This window comes from Amblyomma americanum, chromosome 6 (assembly GCF_052857255.1).
Source record: "Amblyomma americanum isolate KBUSLIRL-KWMA chromosome 6, ASM5285725v1, whole genome shotgun sequence".
Classification (NCBI taxonomy): domain Eukaryota; kingdom Metazoa; phylum Arthropoda; class Arachnida; order Ixodida; family Ixodidae; genus Amblyomma; species Amblyomma americanum.
In genome coordinates, this window is record NC_135502.1 from 17,639,712 (window position 1) to 17,667,685 (window position 27,974).

At 46.5% G+C, this 27,974-nt stretch overlaps 1 protein-coding gene across 1 annotated transcript in view; it reads left to right on the forward strand.

Moving 5' to 3' along the window:
- The first annotated feature begins 57 nt into the window (after positions 1-57).
- LOC144136393 (uncharacterized) overlaps positions 58-27,974 on the forward strand; it is a 62,230-nt gene continuing 34,313 nt past the window's right edge. The window contains exons 1-3 of the mRNA XM_077668678.1: positions 58-449; positions 4,862-5,129; positions 7,232-7,424. Of these exons, the coding sequence (XP_077524804.1) occupies positions 4,964-5,129; positions 7,232-7,424 (359 nt within the window). The 5' untranslated portion in view covers positions 58-449; positions 4,862-4,963. The remainder of the gene's footprint in view (positions 450-4,861; positions 5,130-7,231; positions 7,425-27,974) is intronic.

Genomic DNA, 27,974 nt, shown 5'->3' on the forward strand with positions numbered 1-27,974 from the left:
CCAGTCACAGAGATGCATTGTGGGAAGTTAATGATGCCCTTCGTTCGCGAGTAAGCCGCGCTGCATTGTGGGTAAACGAGCCATGTTTTTACGGTTGAATGTGATGTACACGAAAGAGTAGCAAACAAGATTTCTATAATCCATTTGTTGCACCGTGTGAAGACAGTTCGGTGGGATTAGTGAGGAGTGTAAAGACAGTACGTGTGGACCCCGACGACTGGAATTTACTTCGCCATGCTGGGTCCTGGAGGTGCTGTGTTCGGCGCTCGCGCTTTTGCTTTTGATCCGCCGATTTTGACCCCGTAGTATCACTTTAGGCCCAGGTGTTGTGTTAATTTGACACCGATTAATTTCGTCTTCATGTGAAGTCCACGTTTCGTTACTCAGCCGGACGTCAGGACTGACCTCCGAAGCAAACCTTATGAGCCCAGAAGCCATCGACGTGTGAGGTACTGTCCCGAGTCTAACCTTGCTTCGTTTCTACGTCTACGTATGAATAGGCTTAAGCTGTTTAAGCGAAGCATTTATAAGTAGGCCTATATTACGTATTAATGGGGATTACCTCTGCGACTGCTTCTCGAATTTCATCCTGCAAAATAACCATGACAGCGGTGGGGCTTCGTTGTGGGTGCGTTGCGTAGGGGGCTGCGGGTTGTTTTGGAGGCCCGCAGAAACGTAAACTGTGATTTGCCGTGAAGTATAGAAGCGCAAACACGTAATCGCTTAAGTGCAGCGCGGTATCATTGCTGACAGGCCTGTCGGCGTCGGCGCCGCGGTTGTTCCTCGTGCTTTTATTGATTGCTGTGGTCGCCATAAAGGCGAGGTTGAGAACCGTGTGGGTGCGTGGTGGTCGTGGTGTTGTCGGTGGTGCTCGCGACGCGAACGGTAGCACATAGTAACCTTATCGAGGGGGAGAGCGGGGGGGGGGGGGGGGGGGGGGGCGCTTGTTTGGCGGCTGCCAACTGCGACCGTTTGACATTACCACTCCGTCGTCTGACTCATTCGCGGGTAGCCAGGAGCTGGTTTGCCGCTTGGACGGGCACAGTCATGCCGACATGTGGTGCGCGCACTGCGCGAGCCAGGCGCGTTTTCGCTTTTGAAGTTTTGGTTTCGTTGCGGCAGCGCGCGCAACCGGCGCTGCGAAGGCTGGTAGAGGACCGTCCGTAAAGTTCGTGTTTGTTTCTCTTTCGCTCGATCGTTTGTTTATTGCAACGGAGCAAAACCTTTCATGTGTAATGGTTGAGCAGCTTATGTTGCGATACCTTTTTGTGTATGCTTTAGAGATATGGCACTATGTGGGTCCACGCGTGTACAGCTGTGCTTGCATTTCTAAGAGCTTATTTTTTTTCCTTGTCATTGGTTTGTTTGGTGCGCGCGCGCGTGTGTGTGTTTGCGTATGTGTGTGTGTGTGTGTGTGTGTGTGTGTGTGTGTGTGTGTGTGTGTGTGTGTGTGTGTGTGTGTGTGTGTGTGTGTGTGTGTGTGTGTGTGTCTTAGCGTCCTCGCGTAGCATTTGCCGTAACATTTCGCATTTAAAAAGTTCAGCCGGAGCGGTGAAAACGTGAAAACAAGTCCATCGTTAGCACACATGTCTAAATTTTCGAAGCTATGTAGTTAGCCCTCGCTTTTTACGCTCACAAGTCACATGCAGTAAGCCTTCACCAAAATTTAAAGGGGGCAGGTGGAGGTGTGGGGGGGGGGGGGGGGGGGGGTAAAAACTGGGCATTGTTTTGTTACAAATGGGTCAGAAGTAAAGTTTCGGCAAGCGCTAAAACGAGATAGAGGGGCAGTGTTAACACAGGCTACTGCTCTGAAATGGCCTTACATTAATTGCTGCTCTCTGTAAAGTGCATCATTCCAGCTGTTCTGGTTGGCAAAATGCATTTCAGCAATTTTCGGGTAGGAGCCAACTCTGATTAGTAGCAAGCATCTTTGAGTGTTAAGTAAAGCATGGTTGGTGCTTTTCTAATGCTACAAATTTGCCAAGAAGGGTGATTCTGTATTCTTCTGCATTGTAGTCGTTCTGTCATCATCAGTGTTTAGAGCCACCTCTTATTTTACCTTGCAGGTTATTTGCTATTATTTACTCGCTCTGCATGTTAGGCAAGACTTGGGATTTGGCTGATGTGTGCTGTGACTTAACTACACTAAGGGGAAATATTAACAAACAAAAAAGGAGGCTAGACTGAGAGCTCACCCTTTGGGAACCCTACCAGCATCCTATTTTTGTTATAAGGTCTCTGCGTTGCTGAGAAAATTGCCAGCGAAGCCCCTGACTTCCTCCCTAGTTTGCACTAAACATGGTTGCTGTTGCATCATTTTTATTGTGTGTAACTCACAAGCTAATCAAAGAAAACAAAAACAAAACTGGCTTTACATTGTTGATGGAAAGATGACACCACCATACTGTTTACGTTTACTATACAGTCTAGTTTGCCACCCTTCATGCGATGTAAGTGCGACACTTCGCTTTTCATACCGCACCAGCTGTTGCCGTGCTGCTTTCTTATTTTAGTGGCCCTCCTCATTAAGCAGGGTTGCACATGAAAGCAGCAGGGCAGTTGTGGTCACCTACAAATTCCCTTGGCCAGGTGCAGTTGCCCTAATTCTCTAGGGACATCGCTACACTCATTCCTTTTTTTACAAAATTTTCTGGCTTATCCAAGCACTGTTCTGAGTATAAATTATGTACATGCACTCTTGGGGCACTAATCACTCAATCTTACTGGGCTTAGTATTCTCACTGCTTGGCAGTGGCATAAGATTTTCTCTACAAGAGTGTTTTCGTGTAAAATATTGACGTCATCTGGTTCATTAAGCTGCATGCACTGTCCCTCTGGATCTTATAAAAGACTGTTGCGATAAATTGCGCCAGCTTGCACAAGCCAATGCTGCAAGTTTTTTTATTTTAGGTACAAAAAGCCATTGATTGCACTGATGCTACATTGAAACTAACTGGGCACGAATGTAGTAGCAGCTTCTACCTGAAGTTTACAGTAGAATGCTGGCAGCCAAATACCTACACAGCTGGATGTCTCAGCGTGCATCTGTCGTAATTTGATTTTCGGGTAAACAAGCTTAACTCATTGCTTGTGAAATAGGTCATCATGTTACACTATGTATCCAGCACCGGTTAAGGCAGCCAAGAATGTAGTGCTTTCACGCAGAGAAATTTCTTCCCCACTTGTGTGCCTTAAGTGGTTTGCCAGTGCACAAATCGTAAAGCCTCCTGCTTTATAAACTACTTTCAGGGCTTATGCTTTCAATCAATCAATCAGTTTATTTCAGGCAACATTGCATGGTGTCTGCAGGGAGAGGCTAAAGGAGACTTAGATGTGTCCTGACAAGACCTAACCTCCTCATTACATATCAGAGCAGATGACTCGCAGCAAACATGTAGATGAAAATAATTATACAGCAAACATAGTGGTAAAGGAATTCAGCGCAGTGATACAGTAAGCAAGGGCTAGACACTAGTTAGGCAGAAAAATACAGACAAAAGGCCGTGTAATTTCTGCATGCGATTTAAAGGGACACAGGACAAATTGGAGTTGGTCTTCATTGATATTTTACCGCATTCTCGTGGCGAAGATGCTACTTTGACTTAAAATGGAGTTTTTATAATCTATAGAATGACACAAAAAAAAATTTAAACACAGGTGTTGCCATCACCAGACAGTTTTGCAAGCAGAATATGTGCATCTGTACATCTATACAGTTTTTTGCGTGTGGAATCACAGTGTCGAGGCTACATTGCCATTCACTTCATAATGGCCACCACAAAGTTCTTTTCAGTGTAAACGTCTCAATTTTTATTTGAGTAGCAGGAAAATTTTTTAATGCAACATCTGCGGCAAAAGGTGCATCTCTTGTTGAGAACAAAAATTAGGCGGAATAGTCCTCGGTGTCCCTTTAAGCTATGTGCGCAGGACGCATATAACTCGGGCCGCATAGGGTTTGCATGCTTGCAAAAAGCCAGTGAATATTTCCAAGGCTCTGTTTTCATTCTTATTGCCAGTAACCTGCATACTGTGATATATGGCACGATTCAAGATGCAAGCCGCCTCAGTGGCTCACTGGTTACGGGGCTCGGCTGCGGACCCGAAAGATGCGGGTTCTATCCTGGCCGCGGCGGTCAAATTTCGATGGAGGTAAAATGTTAGAGGTTCGTGTATTGCGCGATGTCAGTGCACATTAAAAAATAGCAGGTGGTCAAAATTATCCAGAGCCCTCCACTACGGCATCCCTCATAGACTAAGTCGCTTTGGGACATTAAACCCTATAAAACCAATCTAAACAATTAAAGACGCGTACAGTTGCTGATCAGACCAACAGTATCATGTCTACTTGCTAGATGAACGAAGTTTTGGGGGGGTGATGTTTTTATTAAGCGGGGTAATAAAATTTACATTTTGACGACCAAAATAAGTTTGTTCTTTATGCAAACAAAAATGGTTTCCTATTTTAGCATTCTGCACCATGGCTATCTTCAGTGGCAATATGTTGCATGTGCTGTTTTCTCAACATAATGTTGCTCCAACTGATAATAGTAACTGGTTGTTAGCAAAAGAAAAACAGTGACTCTCACTCTCAGTGGACGCTTGAACCAAGGCCTCGAGGGAGGGTATGAAGGAGGGAGACAGTCACTGTAGAAGACAGTTTCAGATTAACTTCAACTCTATGGTGTTCGTTACCGTTTGCTGGCATCGAACAGCACACAGGCGCCTTTGGCATTTCATCATACAGTGTCGCAGCAGCCAGTCAACATTCGCAATGAAAGTGGGAGTGAGCAGAGTGAATTGTTTGTTCTTGTTACTTACTACAGACAACGTGACGGCGCTCATAACCGTGCATTGTGCGCAGGTGGAGTGCCACTTGTAAAGAGTTGTGCCCCCCGGGGGCATGGTAGCTCGAGGTGGGGGCTAAGGGGCCCCACGCAGGCAGCATGGCCCAGTGGCCCCCTCGATGGCGGCAGACGGCCCCCAGTTGAGAGCACCCCTGCCCTGCCCCCTCGAGGAGGGAACCCCCGGCAACGCCACCGCCACGGAAGCTGCCTGGCCGCCACAGTTGCACCACCTCCACCACCACCACCACAACCATGCAGCTGGCGGGAGCAGCAGTTCCACTACAGGTGTGTGAGCATGTGTGCGCATTTGTGGTGCGGTGCCATGCCTAACATGTTTGGACTGCACAAGGTGAGGTCAAAGGCCCATTTACCCTGGCATTTCACCCCAAAGAAGCCAAGCTCCAGGCTAGGGGGAAGCATTTATTAATTAAAAATAGACAGGGTCATTTTGTGTAGAAGGCAGAGCAAGGGTGTGAAATCAGTGTCATCCATTCACTATTATGTAGTGCACATATGCCTAATTGCTTGACAGTTGCATTGATGTATAACTTTTTGTCCTTGTGGAAGTGCAACGTTAACAGGGCAGAAAACATTGATTGAATATATCCGCAACAGGCCACGGGTGTGTTTGCTTTGTCAAAGCTCAATTAAGGAGATGGTGCTCTCGCACTGCCTTCCTTCTTTCATTAAAGTTTGGTGCCCGTTTTAAAAAATGTGTGAGTAGCGTTAACGAAGGGGACTTTGGGGGCCTTTTGGTGCAAAAAAAAAAAGGAAGCACAGTTGGGTTAAAAAGAATTGGGCCAATTAGGTGTAGAAGAAGAAAAAGGTAGTCGTGCATGCCTGAACACATAGCTGCCAACTCTTCCATATTTTCTGTAAAATGTATGAATTTGGTCCCCTATTATGATTTTACAAATATTTCCTCAAGTTTTACGGAAAGTAAATTTGATTTGCAAAAAACATTTGAAATTCTGTAAAAAAAAAAAAACACTTGCTGATGGTACCTTGCACCATCTCGAGAGACGAGTATGTACTTTTGTGAAATCAGCAGCAGCAGCTAGAACATTGTGCAGTAAAATATCATTAATGTGACTGAACTAAATAAACGGTTATTCCTGCTCCCCAACCCTCATTATTAACTGTGGCGTCCCTTATAGCCTGAGTCGCTTTGGGATGTTAAACCCCCATCAACCAGTCAACCCCCGTTAGTTCGGATAATCCGGACTGCCGCCAGAGTCCTGCCAAACAGACTGGACTGTGGCCTTGAGAGCTCACTTATTCAGATGCCCAGGGGCTGGCATCGGTCAGTTTGGACGGGCTCTCGAAGTGGTGCCGAGTTGCGTTATGGCGTGCTCAACAAACCGGTCGCCCAAATATTCGTCCCCAGTCCCCCGCCCACCCACCCGGTTGCAAAGGTTTTTACGAATTTGAAAGCCTTCAGGCTGGCAAGTATGCAAAACATTACATCATGTATGATGTGCACCTTGGTGAAGGGGCTGTAAAGTAATCTCGAGCCAGGTTATTTGATGCACCCCGTTATCTTGGTTCGCACATTTTGCATTCCACCACCATCAAAGTGTGACCATGTGTGTTCACCACAGCAGGGAGGCAATTATATTTGGACCAGCGCCCGGCAACTTAATATTAGAACTGCACTATCAAACAGATGTCTAGGTTTCTGATGTGTATCAATTTGCCTTATATTAATACAGCTTATGGAGCTTATGGAATTTGTTCACTTAAAGTCTTGTGGACGCATGTTTGACATACTGCACATTAAAAAAATTCTTAAATTTGTTTGAAAAACCTCACCACTTGTGCTCGTGCCAACCATTTGTTGCATGCCTTAATATTTCTCACTGCTCAGGCATGTATGCAGTTTTAATAAGTGGAATTTCTTTTTGAATTGACATATTTTATTTGCATGAAAGAGGCTAGTAGGTTCCTGCCTGTGGAGCACGAAAGAGCTCAGGAGACGTCTTTATAGTGCCTCGTAGAGCCCATGTGAAAATAAAAGAGATGTGGATATGCCGTTATTAGGGCTTCGCAGGGAAGCTGAGAAAAGAAAGAAACATGTCATGTGTGCTTGTGAAGGAAGTGGCCGGTGGAGGTTATTGAAGTGTGTGGGGAAGGAGCGTAACATAATGGAGCCCTAAGCTAAATTTTATGAAGTCTACTGATTCTTAATCTTTGATGATTACCTTCTTGCGCTGCTGCTGTGCTGGAAGCAGCAGAGGTAAGGCCGGTGAAGTACTTGGTCACTCATGCATGTCGTGGTGGGCTTCAAGTAGATAGGTGTCGTATTGTGTGCACAAGATGTTCTGGTTATTAGTGCTCATGTCGTTGAGCACATGAAATGAAATGAAATAAGCAATTTCTTGACACAGGTCCGATGTGCAGTCCAGCACCTGAGACACTGCAGTGCTCCAAGAATGACTCAGGAGCGAATTTCAGGGGCACTGCTGCGATGGAAGCAGGCACCCAAGGAAGCAGAAAATCCGGCTCTGCCCTCTCGTCCCCCGTGCATGTGCCCCCTGGGTGGCGCCGGTGCCTTGTCCAGGGAAGGATTGTCTACTACAGGTCAGCCACTGGTCGTATAAAGTTGTAATGCACTACCTTAGTTTAGTGCAATGTTTCACTTATTTCTTTTTTTTTTTTTTGTGAGCTCGTAATGTCACTTTTGCAAGCTAAAGTGATTGTTTGCTGTGTTTAATGTAACTTGTAAAACATGCAGGAGTACTGTTATAAGCTGATTTATTTGCCTTTTGTAGGTGGCAATGTAATCATATTTTAAAGGGACAATAAGGGCAAGTTTAAGTTGGCCTGTAACAATAGGGTACCGCATTCCAATCACAAAAAAACGACTCTCACCAAAACCACAGCTCTTATAAGCCGGAAGAGACCAAAAAACGAAATACAAAGGAAGATTATTAAAATCCATTTTCTCACTGATAAATGCGTTTTCTGTTGCCATGCAGACATCAGTACAGTCAAGCCCCGCTACAACAAATGCCGCTACAGCAAAATTTCCTTCACAACAAAGTATTTCTGATTCCCCGTCAGCAAACCATGCAAGGCAGTGAAATTGTTTCCCCTCACAAGGGACAATTTTCAGAGCAAAATTCCGCTTCAGTTAATTTTTTCTGAGTAAGCAGCGTTCCTTTTTTTTTTTTGCATTCACATATGCCCGTATCTTGTTAGATTTTACCGAAAACAACTGCCGAAGTCAGTTTGCACTTTCAATAGCGTTAGTTCCTGTGAAATCGGAATTAATGTGCACACGTGCGCATAAAAATAGATGCGGCGCGCCCGTCTGCCTACGATCGTTTTGCTGACAGCTCTGGCTCTGTGTTTGCGAACCGTGGCTGCTGTTGCGAGGCGGCCTTTCAGTTTTTTTACTGACAAAGGCATAACGGAAATCAGTTCTTCATTCATTTCAGTTGTGAAGACACTGTGTGAACGCAAACTTCCCCCTAAAGCGACTTTTACCCGCAATCTCCTCCATCAATGACGGAAATAAATTATTAATTATTATTATTATTATAAGCGGCGGCTAGTTAAATAATAATAATAATTTGTTTTGGGGGGAAAGGAAATGGCGCAGTATCTGTCTCATATATCGTAGGACACCTGAAGGGCGCTGTAAGGGAAGGGTAAAGGAGGGAGTGAAAGAAGAAAGGAAGAGAGAGGTGCCGTAGTGGAGGGCTCCGGACTAATTTCGACCACCTGGGGATCTTTAACGTGCACTGACATCCCACAGTACATGGGCGCTTTAGCGTTTTGCCTCCATAAAAACGCAGCCGCCGCGGTCGGGTTCGAACCCGGGAACTCCGGATCAGTAGTCGAGCGCCCTAACCACTTAGCCACTGTGGCGGGGCGCGGCTAGTTGCAAAACACTTTTTCCGAGGCTTCATGGCAGATCACGTTACGCCTAGCAACATCAAGCAAGCGGTGTGCAACAATCTGCTGTTGCCCGGCATGCCGGCAAGTGGCACGTTGCTGCAGAAGAACGCTGCCAGCTAGGGTGCACTCTAGTCTCGCTTTTGCACCACAGGCGAACATCGTGATAACATTTTAGTTATTTTTTCTCTTTGTGGTGGACTTGGGCACTGACCCTAGTAGAGGCGCTTCTGCGTAAATGGCAGTGTGACAGTGGTTCTAGGCATAGTCTCAACAGAACAACACTCCATCAGCATGTTCGTACCATGTGTCACAAAGTGTCTTCAAAGAACTGGAGCAACTTCATTTCTAGCACGTCATCTGAAACATCGATTTCGAGGTGCAGGTGACCTTGTTTAACGCATAGTGATGCAAGGGCAGCGCGCCTTGTCCGCACCAAAATGCCTCCAGGCAGCGTGGTCTCGCTACAGATTCTCGCGACATGAAAGTAAGGGTGGTTGCAGAAAAAAGAAAGTTTTGATGGAAAATGTAGCGAGTGTTTTTAATACTTGAATGCATCTATTGTGTGAGATTTCTGGAGTACCACAAAAATCATGCCACAGCGCTTATTTTCAATTGGGGAAAGGCCTAAGCTGACATATTTTTGAAAAATAAGCATTGTTCATGAGCTATCCCGTCCAGTCTGGCAATGTTCTGGCTCGATTCCATGACAACGAAGCTTCTGCTTTAACAAAATGTTTCACGCGTCCCCGGTATGTCGTTGTAGTGGGATTCAACTGTTAAGCCAGAATGAGATAGGGAATCAGTTTTTACTAAAAACAGTCAGATGGTTTTGTCCTAGATGTACCTAGGGTCAGGGAGGACAGCCTAATCTAGTATCTTTTGCTCTGTGTAAAAATAATTTTATGGCTCCTTTTTGGTTATGTCAATGTTTTTGGTTGGCAGCAAAAGACTCATTTGTTGCTGAGAAAATTGGGTTCAATATTTCCCCCCACCACTCTAATTAAATTAAACACTTGTGAAGTGAATGACGACAGTGTAGCCTAGCCTCGGGGATCTGCACACAAAAAAACTCTTTTGAAGTCATAGCAGTTTGATTTTGTTTGGAGAGGGGACACCCCTCTTAGAACTATTTTCTTTATTTATGGACAGATTTACACCAAATTTTCATTGTTTGTACAATTCCATGTGCTGATTCCAACACTGCAAATGGTTTCCTCTTGCAGCAAACAGTTTAAGACTTAACATGGAAATTGTCTTTTGTTTGGAGGAAGCTTGGTTAAACCTAAGATCTTGTGGAGAATATTTCTATATATAAATGATGTAGTGTCACCAAGGAATGCAATAAGGCATAAATGAGCATTCTAGGATGACTTGGAGGAAAGTTACAGCTGGTCAAGCTTTACGGAGAAAAAACTCATTTTGATGACCGAGATAAAGGATTTACCGTATAAACGCGTGTAAGGGCCGCACTTTTTTTCCCAGATTCGGGTGGCAAATTTCGGGGTGCAGCCCATACACGCGATTTTCGAAAAAAATTTTTTTTTTTTAAGTGAAAGCAAATTAATCTGGAATGCGCGGCATTTATTTACCATTCAGGCATCACTCACGGAGTCTTCAGACTCCGAGCTGGTGCTATGTTCAGGTAAATGTTCAGCCCACGGAAAGTCGTCTTCGGTCCCGTCTAAACTGTTTGAAATTCCGGTCACTTTGAAACTCTGGGTTACAATGTTGGTCGACACGGAATTCCACGCGGACAAAATCCATCCAAGCACAGTCGCGAGCAATGCCCTCTTAAGCCGCCCTGTCGGCGTCTCGTCGTGATTGCCATTGGCCATCCATTCCGAATACTGCATTCGAAATTCAACCTTAAAAGGCCGATTGACGCTTACATCTAGGGGTTGCAGCACGCCGGTGAGGCCGCCCGGTATCACGGCCATGTCTGTGCGGATACCGCGCAGACGTTCCTTAACCCTACCCGTCAAGTGACCGCAGAAGCTGTCCAAGACGAGGAGCGATCGTCGGGCCAGCATGGCGCCTGGGCGCTTCTCCCAAACGCTTTTTACCCAGTCGAGCACAAGCTCATCGTCCATCCAGCCCTTTTCTTGGGCGCGAACTACAATTCCCTTGGGGAAAACGCCTTTAGGAATCGTTTTTCTTTTCAGGATGACATAGGGGGGCAGCTTCCGCCCGTCCGCGGTGACGCACAGCATAACGGTACACCGTTGGCGCTCTGCGCCGGTTGTCCGCACGAAAACACTCTTCTTTCCTTTCAGTTCAACTCTGCAGCTCTCGGGACAGTCGAACCACACGGGGGTCTGGTCGGCGTTCGCTATCCGCGAAAATATATAGTTGTGCTCACGACGCAGACCGATGACATACTTCTGAAAGCTGAGCACCTTGTCGGTGTAGTCGGGGGGGCAGCCGCTGGCACAGTGTGGTCCTTCGCCGAAATGATAGGCCCTTCCTCTTCAGAAATCTTCGTACCCAGCCGGCACTAGCCTTGAAGTCTCCTTGTGGTATGATTTTAGCACGCGCCAAGGCTTGTGCCCTCACACGCAACATGTCCGTTGTCAACGCATAGCCGTTGTTCCGCACTTCCATTGAATAGCGTAGCAGCTCTTCTTCTAGCTCCGGAAATTTGCATGGCTTGCCTCGGAAAGCGCGGTTTTTGGAGCTGGTATTCTTCAACGCATCCCTTTTTCTGCACCACCGTCGGACACACTTCTCGTCCACGTCAAATTTTCTGCCCGCGGCACGCTTGCCGTGTTCGAGAGCGAACTCCACTACTTTCAATTTAAAGCCCGCCATGTAGCTGTTGAGGTGCTTGCCCATCGTGCAACAGTGACAATGCTCGGAGGCAGTTCATGAAAAAGTGAAGAATGACAGCGCACGAGAGCAACAACTATGCCGAGCGACCACGCTAACACAACCACCAAAAAACGCATGCTTTGATAGCCAGAACAGAACAAAGTTAGACCTGGCGATACTGATGCCGATACGGATAGCGGAAGTACAGTAGCAGAAGCTCGCGGCAGAAGAAAAGATGATGATGGTGACCCCCGGCCTTGGTCGCCATCCATGGGCGGCACCTCGAAGCTCCTGTGCACATGTATTTCGAAGGCTATTCTTGCGTGTTTCCTGGAAAGTTTGGGTGCGGCCCTTACACGGATTTTTTTTTTTTTTTCAAATATTTCCTTTGGTAATACGGGGTAGGCTGAAACCCGAGATGAGGGCCTTTGCACTGCGACCTCCCTGAAGTTATGGCACGCAGTTGTATCTCACAACGGCGCTATGGTCACAGTCAGCCCTTAACAAACGATGCGTGTTCTTTGCTCATCTTGCCCCTCAAAACATTCAGAACCAAGTTTATTTCGTCAAGGTTTCCGATTCCACACATTGCAGGACACCGTTTTACGACTGCCGCTGGCGCCACGTCACCAGCTTCACCGGAAAGCTCGATCTATCGCGCCATTGCTGGCTGTCAACGAAAGCTGCTTAGGTATTTCTTCATCTGCACAGTCACGATTACGCTGCCTTTTCGCGGCAGGAATCTCCCTGATGACTCTGCACTGTCACGCTAAGGCACTGCAGGTGACGGCGTTATCAGGCCATCACGAAGCGCTGGCGCTTCATCGCTGATTGTAGATAAAGGGATGCGATGCTGCAACATACCCAATGTGCTTGGATCTCTACCTTTCGCTCCCTCAGGATGTTTGTTCACTCCACGCTGTCGTGCTAAGCACCGCAAGTTACGGCACTGTTGGGCCATCGTGGAGCTGGCGGAGCATCGTCTCTGATTGTTGACACCAAAAAGTAACGATGCAGCATACCCAGTGTGCTTCGGATCTCTACTTTTCGCTCATTTTTAGTGCTTTTAGCCTAAGAGTTCTGCAAATCGAAGTAATTCGCACTTAGCGACCGACGAACCGCACTTGGCAGGGGCAGCGGCACGGCGCGGCCAACTCAAAATGGCGCCGGGCTGCGAGCGGTCGACGTCGCCAGCCAACCCAACGTGATTTGGAAAACCAATAACAGCGCACGTTTCGCCCATTTCGTTTCTTTGTTTACCGCTTCCAGGGTTTGCTCATGGTTGCCATCCGGAATATGGGAATAGCCTGAATAGCAACATTTTGAACGAAACCAAAATGGTGCCGACAGAGTGCGTACTTCTCGAATTGCGGGCGATCAAAGTTCGGTGCGAGTAGACCTCAATTTAAGGGGCCGCGCACACGGTTTCACGTCTTTGGAACGCTATAACACATGAATTGGGCTGTATTTTTCAACCAAAATTTGCAGATAGCTGTGCATTGACCTCAGGGTCGCGAAAAAGATAAGATCAGAAATCCAATTTTTTTGGCCAATTTTCGGCCGCAAAGAGCCTTGGACCACGGGTCTTTGGGACCAAAAAATCTCTAAAAAATTGACTTTTCAATTTTGTCATAGGTGGTTACGCCTCATCATTTTCCATCTTAATTTCAAGTTTCATGGCTGAATGCCACGTAGTTTACGAGAAATTAACATGCAAAGATGCAATTTTGACAAGAGAGCTCGCGAAAGTCGGTTAGAAAATACCCGTTTTGCTTCGCGCGTCGCGTCAAAAGTAGCCGGTGCAGCGAGGCGACTTTGGTCTCGTTTGAAAGAGCGACGCCTCAGCTTTCTTTCCCGCTAGAACGAAAGGTCTACTGCGATTGGTCGCCGAGAAAAAGACAGAAAACAAAATATAAAATGCGGAAATGTTGTTGACTGTTAGAGACCACGTGGTGAAATTCAAGCGCCCCTCATTGGCGGGCGCCATTTTTTTTAGCGCTCGTGCGACGCCATTTTGAAAAAGACCACCATGGTGTGAGACCGTATCGGAAGTTCGCAGCGCGCATAAGTTTGGGAAAAAATGTGAAAAAGGCTGCAGAAAGCAAGCGGAAGACACAAGTTCATTGGCAGTGATTTCAACCAGCAGCAGCGGAGTGCCTGAGCGTGGAGCGCCAGATGACGCAACCTTGGCAGCCGTTCCGACGTTCGTTCCGAGCGCGGTGCACATCACGGCTGCAGCGGATGATGGACAGCCGGAGGATGGTTTTACTTCACAAGCCGGCGGTTGTGATAAGCGCTTCTTTACCAGCTTCAGCGTCCGCCTTCGACACGGTGCAAATCGCGGGCTCGGGCGAGATTGGCAGCAGCGGGTCAGAGTAGACACATTTCTGCCCAGCGCTGATCACGAGGAATTGCGAAGCACGCTGATGATAAAATCGCCAGTTCGGCAGCGATTTCTGCAACCTAGCGCAAGATGTGGACGATAGCGAACGAGCATGTAGATGCCAACCCACCATTGCCTGTGGAGCTACCGACGTGGTCGTGGATTTGGTGGCGATCGACAGACTGCTTCACAATACAGTGTGCATCCTCGACCTCATTTTTGCAGCTTGCTAAGTGGCAGCAACGGCAAAAATGTGATTCAGACTTTTCACTATGGGCCTTCTAAGCTGTTTGTTTCAGAAAATTAAGCACTGTAATGTGATTTTTTTTCCGTTTTTCTCAGTTTCATTTTTTGCACCACCCTACACACTGCTGACAAGCTTTTCCCAGCTTTGGTTCGCGTGATTTTCACCATTCTTGTTTTATTTGAAAGCTGAATGATTGAAGCTTGCAATAAAACCATTAACAGCACTCTTAATAAAATGTGAAAATATTAAACAGCATAAAGAAAAATCACCTTTTTCCTCGCCACTTTTATGTGAACTCCAAAACATTGTAACTTTAGTTGCAGAAGGGATAGAACAATAGAAGTACCCTTATTGCAAGCATTAATAATACTAGAATCCACTGGGATAAAATTTATTTAAATCAGAGTAGCCAATTTTTTCAAAAAGTTGTCAGAATAATTTTACCGAAATTCTTGAATTAATAAGAAACGACATAATATACACAAGAATGGACACCATATTTGAAATCAGCACACTAAAATACATAATAGGTGAAGTTTTCATTTTGCTAAGTTTAATATTGAAAAATTTTTCTCAGATCATCTTCCCCCCTTAATCGGGTTTAACGTCCCAAAGCGACTCAGGCTATGAAGGACGCCATAGTGAAGGGCTTTGGAAATTTCGACCACCTGGGGTTCTTTAACGTGCACTGACATCGCACAGTACACGGACCTCTAGAATTTCGTCTCCATCAAAATTCGACCGCCGCGACTGGGATTGAACTCGCGTCTTTCAGGTTAGCAGCCAAGTGCCAAAACCACCGAGCCACTGCGGCGGCTACATAGCAGTTTGCTTTTGAAAACAGCTGGTGGTGTTGAACTGATGACACCTGTATTTGGTTTTCTGCCTTATTTCTAGCTTAAGGGGGGACACTGGTCTTAAAGCTGTTTTTGTTGTTTTTTGACCAATCTTAATAAAAATGCATAGACTTATTCAAATTTTTATGCTGATTTTAAATATGCATTTATTTTAAGTGTAGGCCAATTAGTTTTCAAGATAATTAACAATTAATGCCCATTGTTTGAGGCCCAAATAGCAAAATAATGATTTCATCTAAAATTAATTTTAAGGCATGGTTAGATAGCCAGAATAGTGAATTATGAAATGTTGAGAGCAGATTTTTGATATGTCAATTATTACTCATTTTACAACCTTCTGAATTTCAGTATGAAAAATGTGTGTACCAAGTAATGGTAAATTAACGAAAATAATAATTTTTTTAAGGTAAAATGAAAAAATCTGCTCCCAACATTTCACACAGCATACATTAGGCTTTCCATTGCAACCGAAATTTCAGCTCTATGTGACTTGGTTGCTGAGATATCAAGGCCTCAAGACTGCTAGCAGTCAACCATATGCATTTTGAGAAAAGCCCCAAAAACAAGCAGGGGACAGTTTAATAAATATTTACAAGTGCAGTAATATATTTACAATAGGAAATGGCTAGTAGCCACCAGGAATGTAGTCCTTTTGATTGCCAGTAGTATCCAGGTGCCGCTTCTTGAGCACTCCTTGAATATTTTCCGCAATGGAATGCTTTCGAGCGCACTTTTGCTCTTGGCGCTCATGCTTCTCTCGCATTCTTTTTGCGCTCATAGCATTCATATTGAGGCCCAGTTCCTGTAATATTGCTGCAGAAGTTCTTTTGCTGCCTGCGTTGAACCGCATTACTGCCTCAGCCACGGCAGCCTCAACAGTAAACAATGATGCATGGCGCTCTTTGGGTGCCAAGGCCCATATCAAAGAGTGTAGGCTTTCATTACTGTTTTGGGTTTTACCCGTATGGCACCGCTCTAAGAGCTTCCTATCCGACAGTCGCTCATAGACAGGGAGCAATGCTTTAGCAACATGGGGTGGAATGTTGTACCGATGCGTTGGAGCAGATTCGCCTCGGGCTGCTGCCGCATTTTGCTGGCACCAAGAGTCCAGTCCCGATGGGCAGAAGCTATGGTTTGATGCCTCATCAGTAGAGGTAATGTGGTGGTAGGTGGCCATCACAGCCTTCTGCGTAGCCTCTACATCCCCATTATGGGATTTTAAAGCCCAGGCATAATAGGAGCTTAACTTTGTTATGAGGCTGCCTGTCAGTTTGCCTTTTCCTCCAAGGTTTTCGGCACCTTTGTGTTTGGACAACAAAGTCCGCAACGCTGTTCCCATACGTTTCTGCACGTGGTTTATGCAGTCTTCTTTTTTTACTTTGATGTATCCATACACATCTGCCTCTTGCACAGCTAGAAAAGCCCGACTATCACCGTCCGAAAGCATTGTGGTATAGCGAAGGCCACACTTCTTCAACGACCTTTCAAAAAGAATAAGGGCTGCCTCAACTTCCATCTCTCCAGCCTTTTTTTCTGAGTTTTTTTGGCATAGGTGCCCAGCCCTCCAGGACTGGTATGATGGGTCACCTTCTTTTGGGCCTCGCTCGCAGCCGGCACAGAAGTTGCACAATAGTCCAGCACAAGCCCGGTAAACAGTTCGATGACGGTTCCCACACCAATGTGGGATGTGTGGCCGCGTGTCATCCAAGTGCCGTCGTATGATACTGCAATATTGCCGGGGTTCCCAAGGTCCAATTCATTATAAAGTTCTCGAACCGACCGCGCACACTCTTGTGCAACTTCGGCTGCACGAGCTGCTGCAGGTGTCAACTTTTTTTTCACATAGTCTTGCCACGTTTTATTGTGGAGACCGCGGTGCGAAACGTTCAGCGATGAAAAAATGTCATTTAGAGCTGTCTGCTGGTTGCCAGTGCTCTGCATTGCACGAGCAGCGAACACATTCACCACAAAAGGGTTGATCTTCTGATCGCCACGTACCCGCGGCGAACTCCATGCAGGCGATGCGTCTCCACAGCTCGCACATTGAAGAGAAAGTTTAACGGCAAGGCCGTATTCTCGCTCATCTTTTACGAAGCTCAAGTCATTGCCGCCACACGTTTTACACTTCACAAGTTTCAACAAACTGTTGAGCGATTCCAAACAAACGATCGTGAAGCTTGCCTCGTCGAGCAGACAGTCCGACGCGCTGCCGTCACGTAAACAACGAGACTTCCGCTCCGTTGGTGGAGTTGAGGCGAGTTCTCGCAGTTTTTGTTCAGTCTTCGTCTTATTTTGGAGCACATCTGAGGGCTCCAGCATCACTGTATCACGGCGGATGCGGGCGCTGCCGCTTACAGCTTCCCGTGCTGCGGAGCGCGTTAGGCCTAACTGCGCGGCCTCGCCGACACGATCGTTCAGCGCAGGAGTTTCATCATTGTCGGGGCGCACAGCAGGGCGTCTCTTGAGGTTATCGACCAGCGACTTCTTCCTTTTCTTGCCGAATGTATGCCTTGAGTGCACCTTGCGCGCTGAACCAGGCATCGCTGCGCGTTTCTTGCACTGCACGGTCGCGTCTCCCCGCGGCTCGGGCGCATCAAGCAGACGCTGCCAGCCAGCTCCACCAATCGGATGACGACCTGCTGTCACGTGATCCGCGGCAGCCAATAGGATTTTGAATACTACCTTTTCTTTTTTGCTATTTTCTCAGCAACCAATGGGCGAACGGAAGCCGTAGTGGCGGGAAATTGAAGGCGAAAGGCGGCTTTTTCAAATGAGACCAAGATGGCTGCGGTGCCGCGCATGAAACGGGAGCTACGCTTTGCGAAATACTGCTGTTTCGGCGCCGATTTCAGCTCAAATTCGGGCGACATGGATTATATAAATTGGTATTGTGAGTAAAATACTGACCTTAAAGGCGAGAAATTTAACAGAGAGGTAGATAAATGGCTGCTGATTTCGAAAATAACATTTTCTAAAAACTGATTTTTTCGAGATTTTTCGGCCCGAAAGACCCGTGTCCCCCCTTAAAAAGCTCGGTTTTCAGCGAAGGTATAGGCACCCTACACCCGCCAAGCACTTCCACTGTTGGCTTACGGTCAGCGCCACCGCACGGCCAATTTTGCATCCCCGTCATGAAAGCTCCCACAGCGCCATGCTAGTGAGCCAAGGGAAGATGTTTATCAGCGGCTTTCTACTATTAATAGGTGTGGGTTATTAGCCGATGAGTGTTGTCCAAGAGTGTGAATGGTTATCAGAGGCACGAAACTTTTTAAAATGAATCATAATTGCAATGTGAAAGAGGCTATACATCGAGCAGTTGGAGTGATGTGTCCGACTGGTGCATCGCAAAAACGCCATACCAGCGCTCAGCCAGAACAAACCACGATAAGAGTATCAGGCCATTCATTTCCGGCTCTAACACATTCAAGTATTCATTCTTTCCATCAGTCATAGAATTATGGAATAAACTGGTGCGCGACTTTGTGACCTCGATATCTGCTGATGCATGTCGCTAAGATTGAAAGCTTCTTTCAGGAACAGGATGCGTCTTTGTAAAAAACATTTATTGGGGGCAAAAAAACAGTGTACGTTTTCCTGTGAATGCCGCTCGTAGTCCGTTTTGTTAATTAGATGTGAAAACAGTAGCCGATGGGTAATTCGGACTTGTAGGATATCTCGGACCTCGATGAGGCACCGTCAGTCACCCCATAGAAGCGCATACATATTCGCGATGGATATTTCGGACTTCAAAAGTCCGAAAGTTCGATTTTTCGGACTAATTTCAGTCATCTGCGGGCCAAAATCGTCTTCTCACCGGCGCAAAAGGCGCCAGCTTGGATTGAGGTGGATTTACGCTGCAGTTGGATTGGCTTGACATACATTCGGTACCTCATTGTTGCCAGTGGAGGTCCCTGCGATCTCCGACACTTCAAGGTGGCAGCCGGATTGTCATTGCCGTCAACTTTCTTTTGTCGCCAATGTTGTCGCGGGCGGTTCCATACGTTGAAAATTGGTTGTTGGGGGAAGAAAATTGTGCAGGAGCTATCTCACATCACGGTGGGAAGGGATAAAGGAGTGACTGAGAGAAGAAGGGAAGAAAGAGGTGCCGTAATGGAGGGCTCCGGAATAATTTCGACCACCTGGGGATTTTTAACATGCACTGACATCGCACAGCACACGGGCGCCTTTGCATTTCGCCTCTATCAAAACGCGGCCACAGCAGTCAGGTTCCAACCCGGGTACTCCGGATCAGTAGCCGAGCGCCCTAACCACTGACCCACCGCGGCGGGTCTCATACGTTCGCCATTCGCCGTTTCGTCACTTGGGTCTTTCTGACCGCGTCGACCGAGTGGCGCTCAGTCTTCACGAAGTTGCATCCGTTCACCGTTTTGTGCTTGCGTCCGGCGGTTCCGCCGCTTTGAACGACAAGTGCCTTATCTTTGCGTGTGTTTGACGAGTGGTGTGGTGCACACTCGGGTTGTGGACAACATGGCCCCACCGGGTCCGTCAAAAGAAGCGTGGGAAGTATCACAACTAAATGCGGTGACCTTGCTGTCTAGCGTGTACAGTGAGAGCACAACTTTGGCGCAAATACAGGCGCAAATCATCGCCAGCAAGAGAAATTGGCCGCAAGGTAAAATCAGTGACATTTTTAAGCCGATTTCATCTCATTAAAGTGATTTTTTTGTACTTTTCGGACTGTTCAATTATTCGGACCATTTTTCGGGTCCTTTCGATTCCGAAAAATCGGTCGGCGACTGTAACGTGTACCCTTTTGTGTTAGTCTGTACTGTTCTTATTTTTGTATTTTATTTACGTTTAGATTTATTGTTTGAATGTATATATAGTATTCCTAGAAATGTGTGTTTTTGTTCCCGCTCCTGTATGAGCCTGTCAGGGCTTACAGTATTAATAAATAAATAAAAAAGGGCAGTAAAGTATCGAGTGCCGACCAATCTTGTTAAAATAAAAGACGTTTCAGCCCAGCTACTGGGGCCTTTTCCACAATGAATGGAAGTGAGGGTCGATTATATAGTTTTCATTATGTGACATAAGCAGCGGGTGTATATTGGGGGTCAAGGGCATCCATAGAATTTCTTGCAGAAGAGGGGGGGGTTGATTGTTGGCGCTTGTGGGTGGGGGTGGGATGGGGGGGGAGGCATTATTTGCGGAGTAAATTTATTTATTTATTTAAGTAAAATACACACGTGAAAGAAAATTACAAAGCAGCAAATTAATGCGTAGCTTGGAGAGATACATTGGAGTTTATTAACGAACAAACAATTAAACTTAATTAAAAATGCGAAAAGATACTATCACTTCGTGGAGAAGAGTGCTGAGTCTTGCTGCATGCGGGTTCTCGACTCACGCAAATTGATGACCAGCACACAGCACAATATGTTCACAAACACGCGACTATAGTCGCTCAATCAGTCTTCCTTGAAAAGCAACTGCAGACGCCTCAGATTTTTCTGGGCGAATTGCGTGATGACACGGGTGATGAAGTCGTTTCCGTGCTTATTACACGCTCTGGTGCACACTCATCATACAAAGGCTGTCCAGCCTGTTGTTTTTCACCGTTGAGCGTAGTCAGGTTTTCACTCTCCTCATTGTACTGAAGGAGCGTTTGACTGTACAGGTAGTAACTGGCAAAGTCAGGGCCACCTCAATCGCTTTTGCAAAACCGGGGAAGAATGTGTCTTGGCCTGATGTAGAAGCTCGCAGTAAGTTATTTCTGATGGGTCTCCAGTTTTGTTGCCCCACATCTCGTACCAAGAGATGAACTCAACACGGCTCAAGTGCTTCATTTTTGATAGATGCAGCTGGGGAAGTTTGAACCTCCTCTCATTGCTTTCAGAAAAGCGGCAAGCTAAAGAAGCAGTGAGAGAGTCCAAGTACAGCACATATTTTGCCACACGGTAGTATTCCTCCGGCGAATGAATTCTGTAGTTGTCTTGGTGGGCCTGACGAGAGACTTGTCTTGGTACAGATATCACCACATTTAAGGGGGGACACGGTTCTTTGCGGCCGAAAAATTGCGAAAAAATCAGTTTTTCAATTTTGGATTATTCGTGACCGTGAGGTCATTCTCTATATGTGGGCAAGGTTTCAAAGCGGAGAAACCCATAGTTTTTCAGAAAAAGCCAAATAACAGGAGTATTCTGACTGAAAGTCTCAAAAATGCTCATTTTGCGCCGCGCACCATTTTCAAATGGCACGCCGGAAAGCTGCCATCTTGGTCTCGTTTGAAAGAGCGTCTCTTTCTCTCCATCGGAGCTGCACGCGTGTCGCTTTGTTAGCCATGAAAAGAAGAAAAAGGAAAAAATGGAATCTCGCTGTGCCATTGGTCATTGCCTGTCACATGTCAAAACTGGCGCAGCTCATTGGCCCACGCCATTTTGTTAGGGTCCGCACTGCCGACGGACGCGACGCCATTTTGAAAAAGTCTCAGCCTGATTTCGGAAGCGAGCTTTGTCTCCACCGTACCGAAAGTTCCGCAGTGCGCACAAGTTCGGTAAAAGGTGTAAAAAGCCTTCTAACAAGCATAAGGATGCAGTGGAAGGTCGTCCGTGCGCTCTTGAAGCAGGTGATCGAAGCGAGACAGTTGAAAGTGTCGCGACGGGCGTCTCCGCGGCCGATTCCGATGACACGGGTGGCCGCCAGCAACGAACGCGCGTCGACACGACGTTTATGAGCCCCCAAGAACGAGCTGACGCCCGAAATTCAGAGCTCTCTTCTATATCTGCGACCGAGCGCAAGCTGCAGGCTCTTCGCACTGAGAGAGGCGACTCAGGCCCGGCGGCGACGGCAGCGGCAACGTACATGATCGTCGATCTGTCAGCAATCAACCGGCTGCTCGAAAAAACCGTGTGCCGCCAGTGCGGTGGCGACGCGTCCATCCAGAAAAGCACTCGCGAATACGGTGTTGCTGTACAGTTGTGCTTGGAGTGTTCTGATTGCGGCGATGTCGTGCGCGAGTGGAGTTCCCAGCATCTACCTGGAAACGCAAAGTGCAATCCCTTCCAGGTAAATATTCTTGCTGCCCGGGCTGCGCTAACTACAGGGAACTGCCAAACAGCACTGAATGACTTTTTTTCAACCATGGGAATCTCCCACAGGCGTCTTCACAACAAGACCTACCAAGCACATCTCAAGTCTAAGTTGAAGCCTGCCGCGATGCTAGCTGCTGAAAGTGTGCTGACTGATTGTGCTTCCTCAGTGAAAGAACTATACAGAGAACTGAATTTTGGTAATCCCGGAAATATCGCAGTCTGTTTCGATGGAACGTGGATGACGAGAGGGCACCAGTCCCACATTGGTGTGGGCTCTGTCATAGAGCTTTTTTCAGGCTATGTGTTAGACTATGTAGTGCTGTGCTACTTCTGCCTTGGCTGCAAAAATGCACCCAGTACAACGCATGGAAGGCACAGCATGTATGCCAAAAGAATACAGATTCAAAATCTGGGCAGATGGAGATGGATGCAGCTCTGATGCTCTTCCAACGATCATTGGAGCGGCACGGCCTGCGCTACACCACAATGCTCTGCGATGGAGATAGCAAGCATTTTCGTGCGGTAGAGGAAGCAAAGGTATATGGTCTTATACCAGTTGAAAAAGAAGATTGTACAAATCATGTACAAAAGCGGATGGGTGGTGCTTTGCGCAATCTTCTCCAAAAGCACAAAGCAGAGGATTGTGAAAGGTTGAGTGGTAAAGGTCGACTGACTGCAGACTTTATCACCAAACTCAGCAATTACTATGGTTGGGCACTAAAATCTAATGCAGGCGATGTCGAGCAAATGCATCGGGCAGTAATGGCCACATATTAACATGTGACGTTGACCGACAAGCACCCAAACCGTGGCCTATGCCCACAAGGTACCAACTTGTGGTGCAAACAGAATGGGGCGATTGCAAGGGGACAGCAGCCACCAAAACACCGTTACAACCTGCCCGACTACGTCAGCCAAGCATTGCTACCTGTGTACAAGCGCAGCGCTTTGCACACAAAGACTTACTCAGCAGATGCCAGCGAGGACAAACGCAGAATGCAAATGAGGCACTGCATTCAGTGATTTGGTCCTTGATGCCTAAGACAAAGCATGCTTCGCTGATATCTGTTGAAGCGGCTGTCGCTGAGGCGGCCATGTGGTTTAATTCTGGGACACAGGAGGCTGCGTCGCGCATTCTGCAAGAGCTCCAAGTGGAACAAAACCACATAGCCAGCCAGAGGGCACAGGAGAAAGACTCTCGCCGAGCTATAGGCTCTGAGCGGAAGCGTGCAGCCTCAGCCTGCTTCATCTCTGCCGCAAAGCGACGTCACCAAAGAAAAACTGATGAACATTACTCGCCTGGGGCATTCTGAAGCTAGACGCTACATTTTTTACACAACTGTGCATAAAGAAAGCATTGAAAGCATTGTAATATGTTTTTTTTTTTTAATTTTCTCAGTTCAATTATTTTAGTCACATGGCAGTCCACTGACAAGCCTATCTCTGCTTCTGCTCATCAGATTTTGGTAACTTTTGCATCGTTTAGTAGCTAAATAGGTGGTGATTGCAATAAGGGTTTCAGATGGTAGCTAGGTGTAAACACAAATTTGTTATTTGCTGAAATTAACGTTAACTAAAATTTCAGTTCTTCAACCACAACTTTGGATGACCACAACTTTTGAACTAGAAGAGCTAGAAACATGCTATTACCCTTGTTGCAATCCTTGATCCTTCTAGAATCTAGCAACATACAGATTATGAGAATCTGTTTAGCAGCTTTCTCTAAAACCCTGTCAGAAGCTCTTCTCATAAAAAACTACATACAATAGAAAGAAAAAAAATTGTAGAAACTAATTTCATATTTGCGATCAGCATGCTGAAATATATGTACCTACAAATTTTCATGGCAATAACTTCAATATTAAAAATTTTTTCGCAAGGACCCATGTCCCCTCTTAAGTGATTGGCTGCCTCCCTTTCTGCATTCATGATGTCAGAGAAGTGCTCTACAGCGTTTGTCCGGTGGCCGCGAAAAATACGTTGTAGCTCAGTGTTGTGGTTATTCACAGAATGGAAGTCCATGGATGCACCTTGCAGAACGTTCGTAACTGGTTTGAGCCGAGCGCTGTACTTCGCTACAATGTGCGAGCAGACGACGAAAGATGAGTTTGTTGTCGCGCAGTAGAGGATGTGAGCTTGTTGTCTAGTTGCAGCGTTCAAGCATGATTCCGTTGACGCGAGCTCCCCGAGTGCCTAGATTATGGCCACGTAATGCTGAGAAAAGATCTAAATAGACTTGCATTTTGCAGACCATCTTGTCTCACACAGCATCGGAATGTTGGGAACCAATTTTCTCCGATGCACGCTCTCGCGGAAGAAGTTTATGGTTTGTTTGATTATCCAAGCTGTGTTTCGAATTTCAGAGACGTCGTTCACCACGGCAGTGGCCAAGTGGTTGTGCATGCGGGAGGTGCGGGGTTCGATCCCCAGTGCCTCTAGGTACCCACTGGTGATGCAATGGGTACAAGCTTTCTCCTGGCCTGGTGCTCGTCTTATTTAGGGTGAAATGCTTGGGAAGTGGGTCTTTGACCCCACCTGGAGAAAAAGAAAATACCTTGGGTCATGGCGCTCTTTGCCATAGATGTTCTTGCGCCATAAAAAAATCCATCATCATCATCAGAGAGGACGTTCAAATCGTTGATGACGAGATTTAGTTTGACTTGCGCAGTGGAAAAATAATGCCTTCGGGAACTGTTTCTGTATTATTTTGTTCACTCCAGCTTCTTTTCCAGCCATTGTAGAGCATCCATCGTACCCCCGTCCAACGAGGTTCAAAAGAATCAGCCCGGCCTTCGTCAAAAGCTTCAAGATTGCAGCGGCGATGCAAGCGGAGTTTAATTGCTCCAGCTCTACAAATCCCATATACTGCTCTCGAACGCACAGTTCGGCTCCTGCCTTGTAAATGAAGTGAACGCCTATAGACATCTGCTCTTTTCCTGAAATATCTGCAGTTTCGTCAGCAAGAACGGAAAAAGCAAACGTTTTGTTAGCTACGGCAACTCTCTGCTCTCTCAGGACGTCGCCACAGATTGTGATGATCTCGTCCTGGACGCGGACAGGAGTGTACTTAGCATTGGCAGCAGAAGCGAAGTCCTCCTGAAGTCGAGTATCTCCAGCTTCTACCCGAAAGTCAAGGAGATCATTGAAGACTCCACTACCGGACTGCTTGCAGTCAATTTGCAAGTCATGCATTGCGCAAAAGACAATGGTGGAAACTATTGGAAATAGTTTCTCACGATTCCTTTCAACTTGCTCGTGCAGTGCTCTGTTCAGCTGCTGTACAACAGGTAGCTGCTTGCCGCCTGGTGCCATTGGGATTTTACGTGATCCCTGCACGCCTTGTGCATTTTTCCGTAGTTACTGAGAGCGCGCACGATAAAACTACCTTGAGTACCCCGGTGAACATGCGGAGGAAAAGCGACGCAAAGACGACAATGGGCACCTTTCGCTGTCGCTGAGTATGCAAGCAAAGGGGCGTAATCTCCCAGCCATTGGTGGCAAAAAGGCCTCTTTCCAGGTGTTACATCCTTCTTAAAGTCGTATGTAACATTTGGCGACCATGGCTTAGTAAGAAGACATAACTTCAAAAAGTCCGGGATGCCAGTGAGTTTAGCTTTGCCTAGAAACTCTCCTAAGTCATATTCTTGATGCGAGTTAGTTGTTTTCTTGCTGTTGTCTCCAGACTTCAATCCCAAGCAAGAAGAAGGGGAATCGTCTCGGCTTACTGCATGACTGCAGCTCGCTGTTGGTGGAGTTCCTTCCATGGAGTCGACGACATTGGCTACGCTCCGGTGATGAAAGCTTGCATCGCTCTGCTCAAATCCGGACTTCAATCCTAAGAAAGGAGAAAGGGAATCACTTCGGCCTGCTGCATCGGTGGAGCTCACTGTTGGCGGTGTCCCTTCCATGGAGTCGATGACATCAGCTACTGCCTGGTCATGAAAGCTTGCATCACTCTGGTCAAATGCTGCACCGTTGTCACATGTCACACCAAAATCTTCAGGGGCGCATTTGGATAACGCTTCGTCAGACAACCGCTGACGCTTGAAGAAGCGTCGGATGTCCATCATTCAGGACCACGCGAGACAAAGCTGGCTGTGGAGTTCCTTGTGGTTGATAGTGTTAGAAAATATATACACATTGATTGGAAAAACAGTTGAATGCATACATTGAAAACAAAAAATGGCTATATATACAACGAAAACTTGTTTACAGGATAAATGCACGCTCGGCGCTTCATACACCTCGCTCGATCTTGCTCGCGCATCCGCACAGTCGAGCAACCGCACACACACTGCTCGCCGCTAGTCGCTCTCTCGTCCGCTGTCTTGGTTGTTCTCAGCTCCGTTGACAACTGGCCACTTAGAAACACTGAAGCACAAACGAACACAGAGGCGCGCACATGTGCAAGGGCTTACTTGCGGCAATGTCCCCGAGTGCGCACTTTGGGGGTGAAAGGAACACTGCGGGACTTCCGAGTGGAAGGAACACTCGCCACTCTGGTCGTAAGATTTGTTTTGTGTGTTCTTATGGGGTTTATAGTCCCAAAATAACTCGGGCTATGAGGGACGCAGTAGTAGAGAGCTCCGGATAATGTCGACCACTTGGGTCTATTTACCTTGCACTGACATCGCACAGTACACGGGCGCCTTCTGCATTTTGCCTCCATCGAAACGCGGCCGCATCGGCCGGGATCGAACCCGCGTACTCGGGCTCAGCAGTCGAGAGCACTACCCGCCTACCCGCTGAACCACCGCGCTAGGCTCTGGTCGCAAAATGTAAAGGAGGCACTCACAGAAACAAACATATACGCATGGAAAGGACGCCATGTAAAGGGCGCTCGATTACAATAGCGTTCATACGAGGTGGATAGATCGCGGGTCACATTGAACATTAGAATAATGGCAGTAACGTTAAATGTCGCATTGGAATATTACATTTATGTTCTACATTATTAAATAACGTTATGTGTTATAAAGAAAGCATTAGTTCAACATTGAGAGTAAACATTATTTTGAAATGGTAACTTTTTAATATAAATATATTTTAAAAAATTACCATTCAATGTTATATGTTGTGCCAAAACATTAGTTTAATGTTCCAAATGAACATTGTTTTAATATAGTCCTCTAAACTTTATTACAATGTTGGAATCATAAATATAAACAGAAGTGCAATATATTTGTCCCAGACCTATTATCACTGTTCCTGCAGTAAATATAATATTCGACTAACTGTACGTTGCAACTAAATCACTTATATTGGGCCTGCCATGCATCCTACGCACAGCTCAATATTTTTGTTAGGAAGTTTTCTTTATTACCCATTCGTCAGTATTACTCACCAGCCACCCGTTGGTGACAGGTGTTAAGGCTTGACACGATAGTACCCGTTCAGAGACGAATGTATGGTTTGCATGCTGTGCTGTGTGTGGAGCTCAAGTGCTGCCCCAGCAGTTTGTCTTTGAAAAGTGTCGACTTGTGTACCATCACAACTGGTGGACCCGCATGCTCGTGGCAGGTTGCTTTAACATTTTCGAGAAAGTTGCATTTATTTTTATTGATTTTTATATATTGCTATAAAAACGTTAAATATATAACATTGAAAAAACACTAGAAAAACTACATCAAGAACTTACTATTAACTCTCGACTGTTCTAATGTTTCGGTCCTACATGGGATCAATACCAGTGGATATGGTGCAAAGATGTGGCGGGCAGTAGCTTGCGATTTTTTAGTGCGAGGTAGCAATTGCCTCTTCTAGCTTGGAATATGTTTGTCCTTCCTTTCCAAGTTTTCTCCTATCATCTTTCTCGTGCCCTGACATTGTTGATGACCATTTGTGAAATATCCAGGTAGCACCAAAACATTATAGCAATGT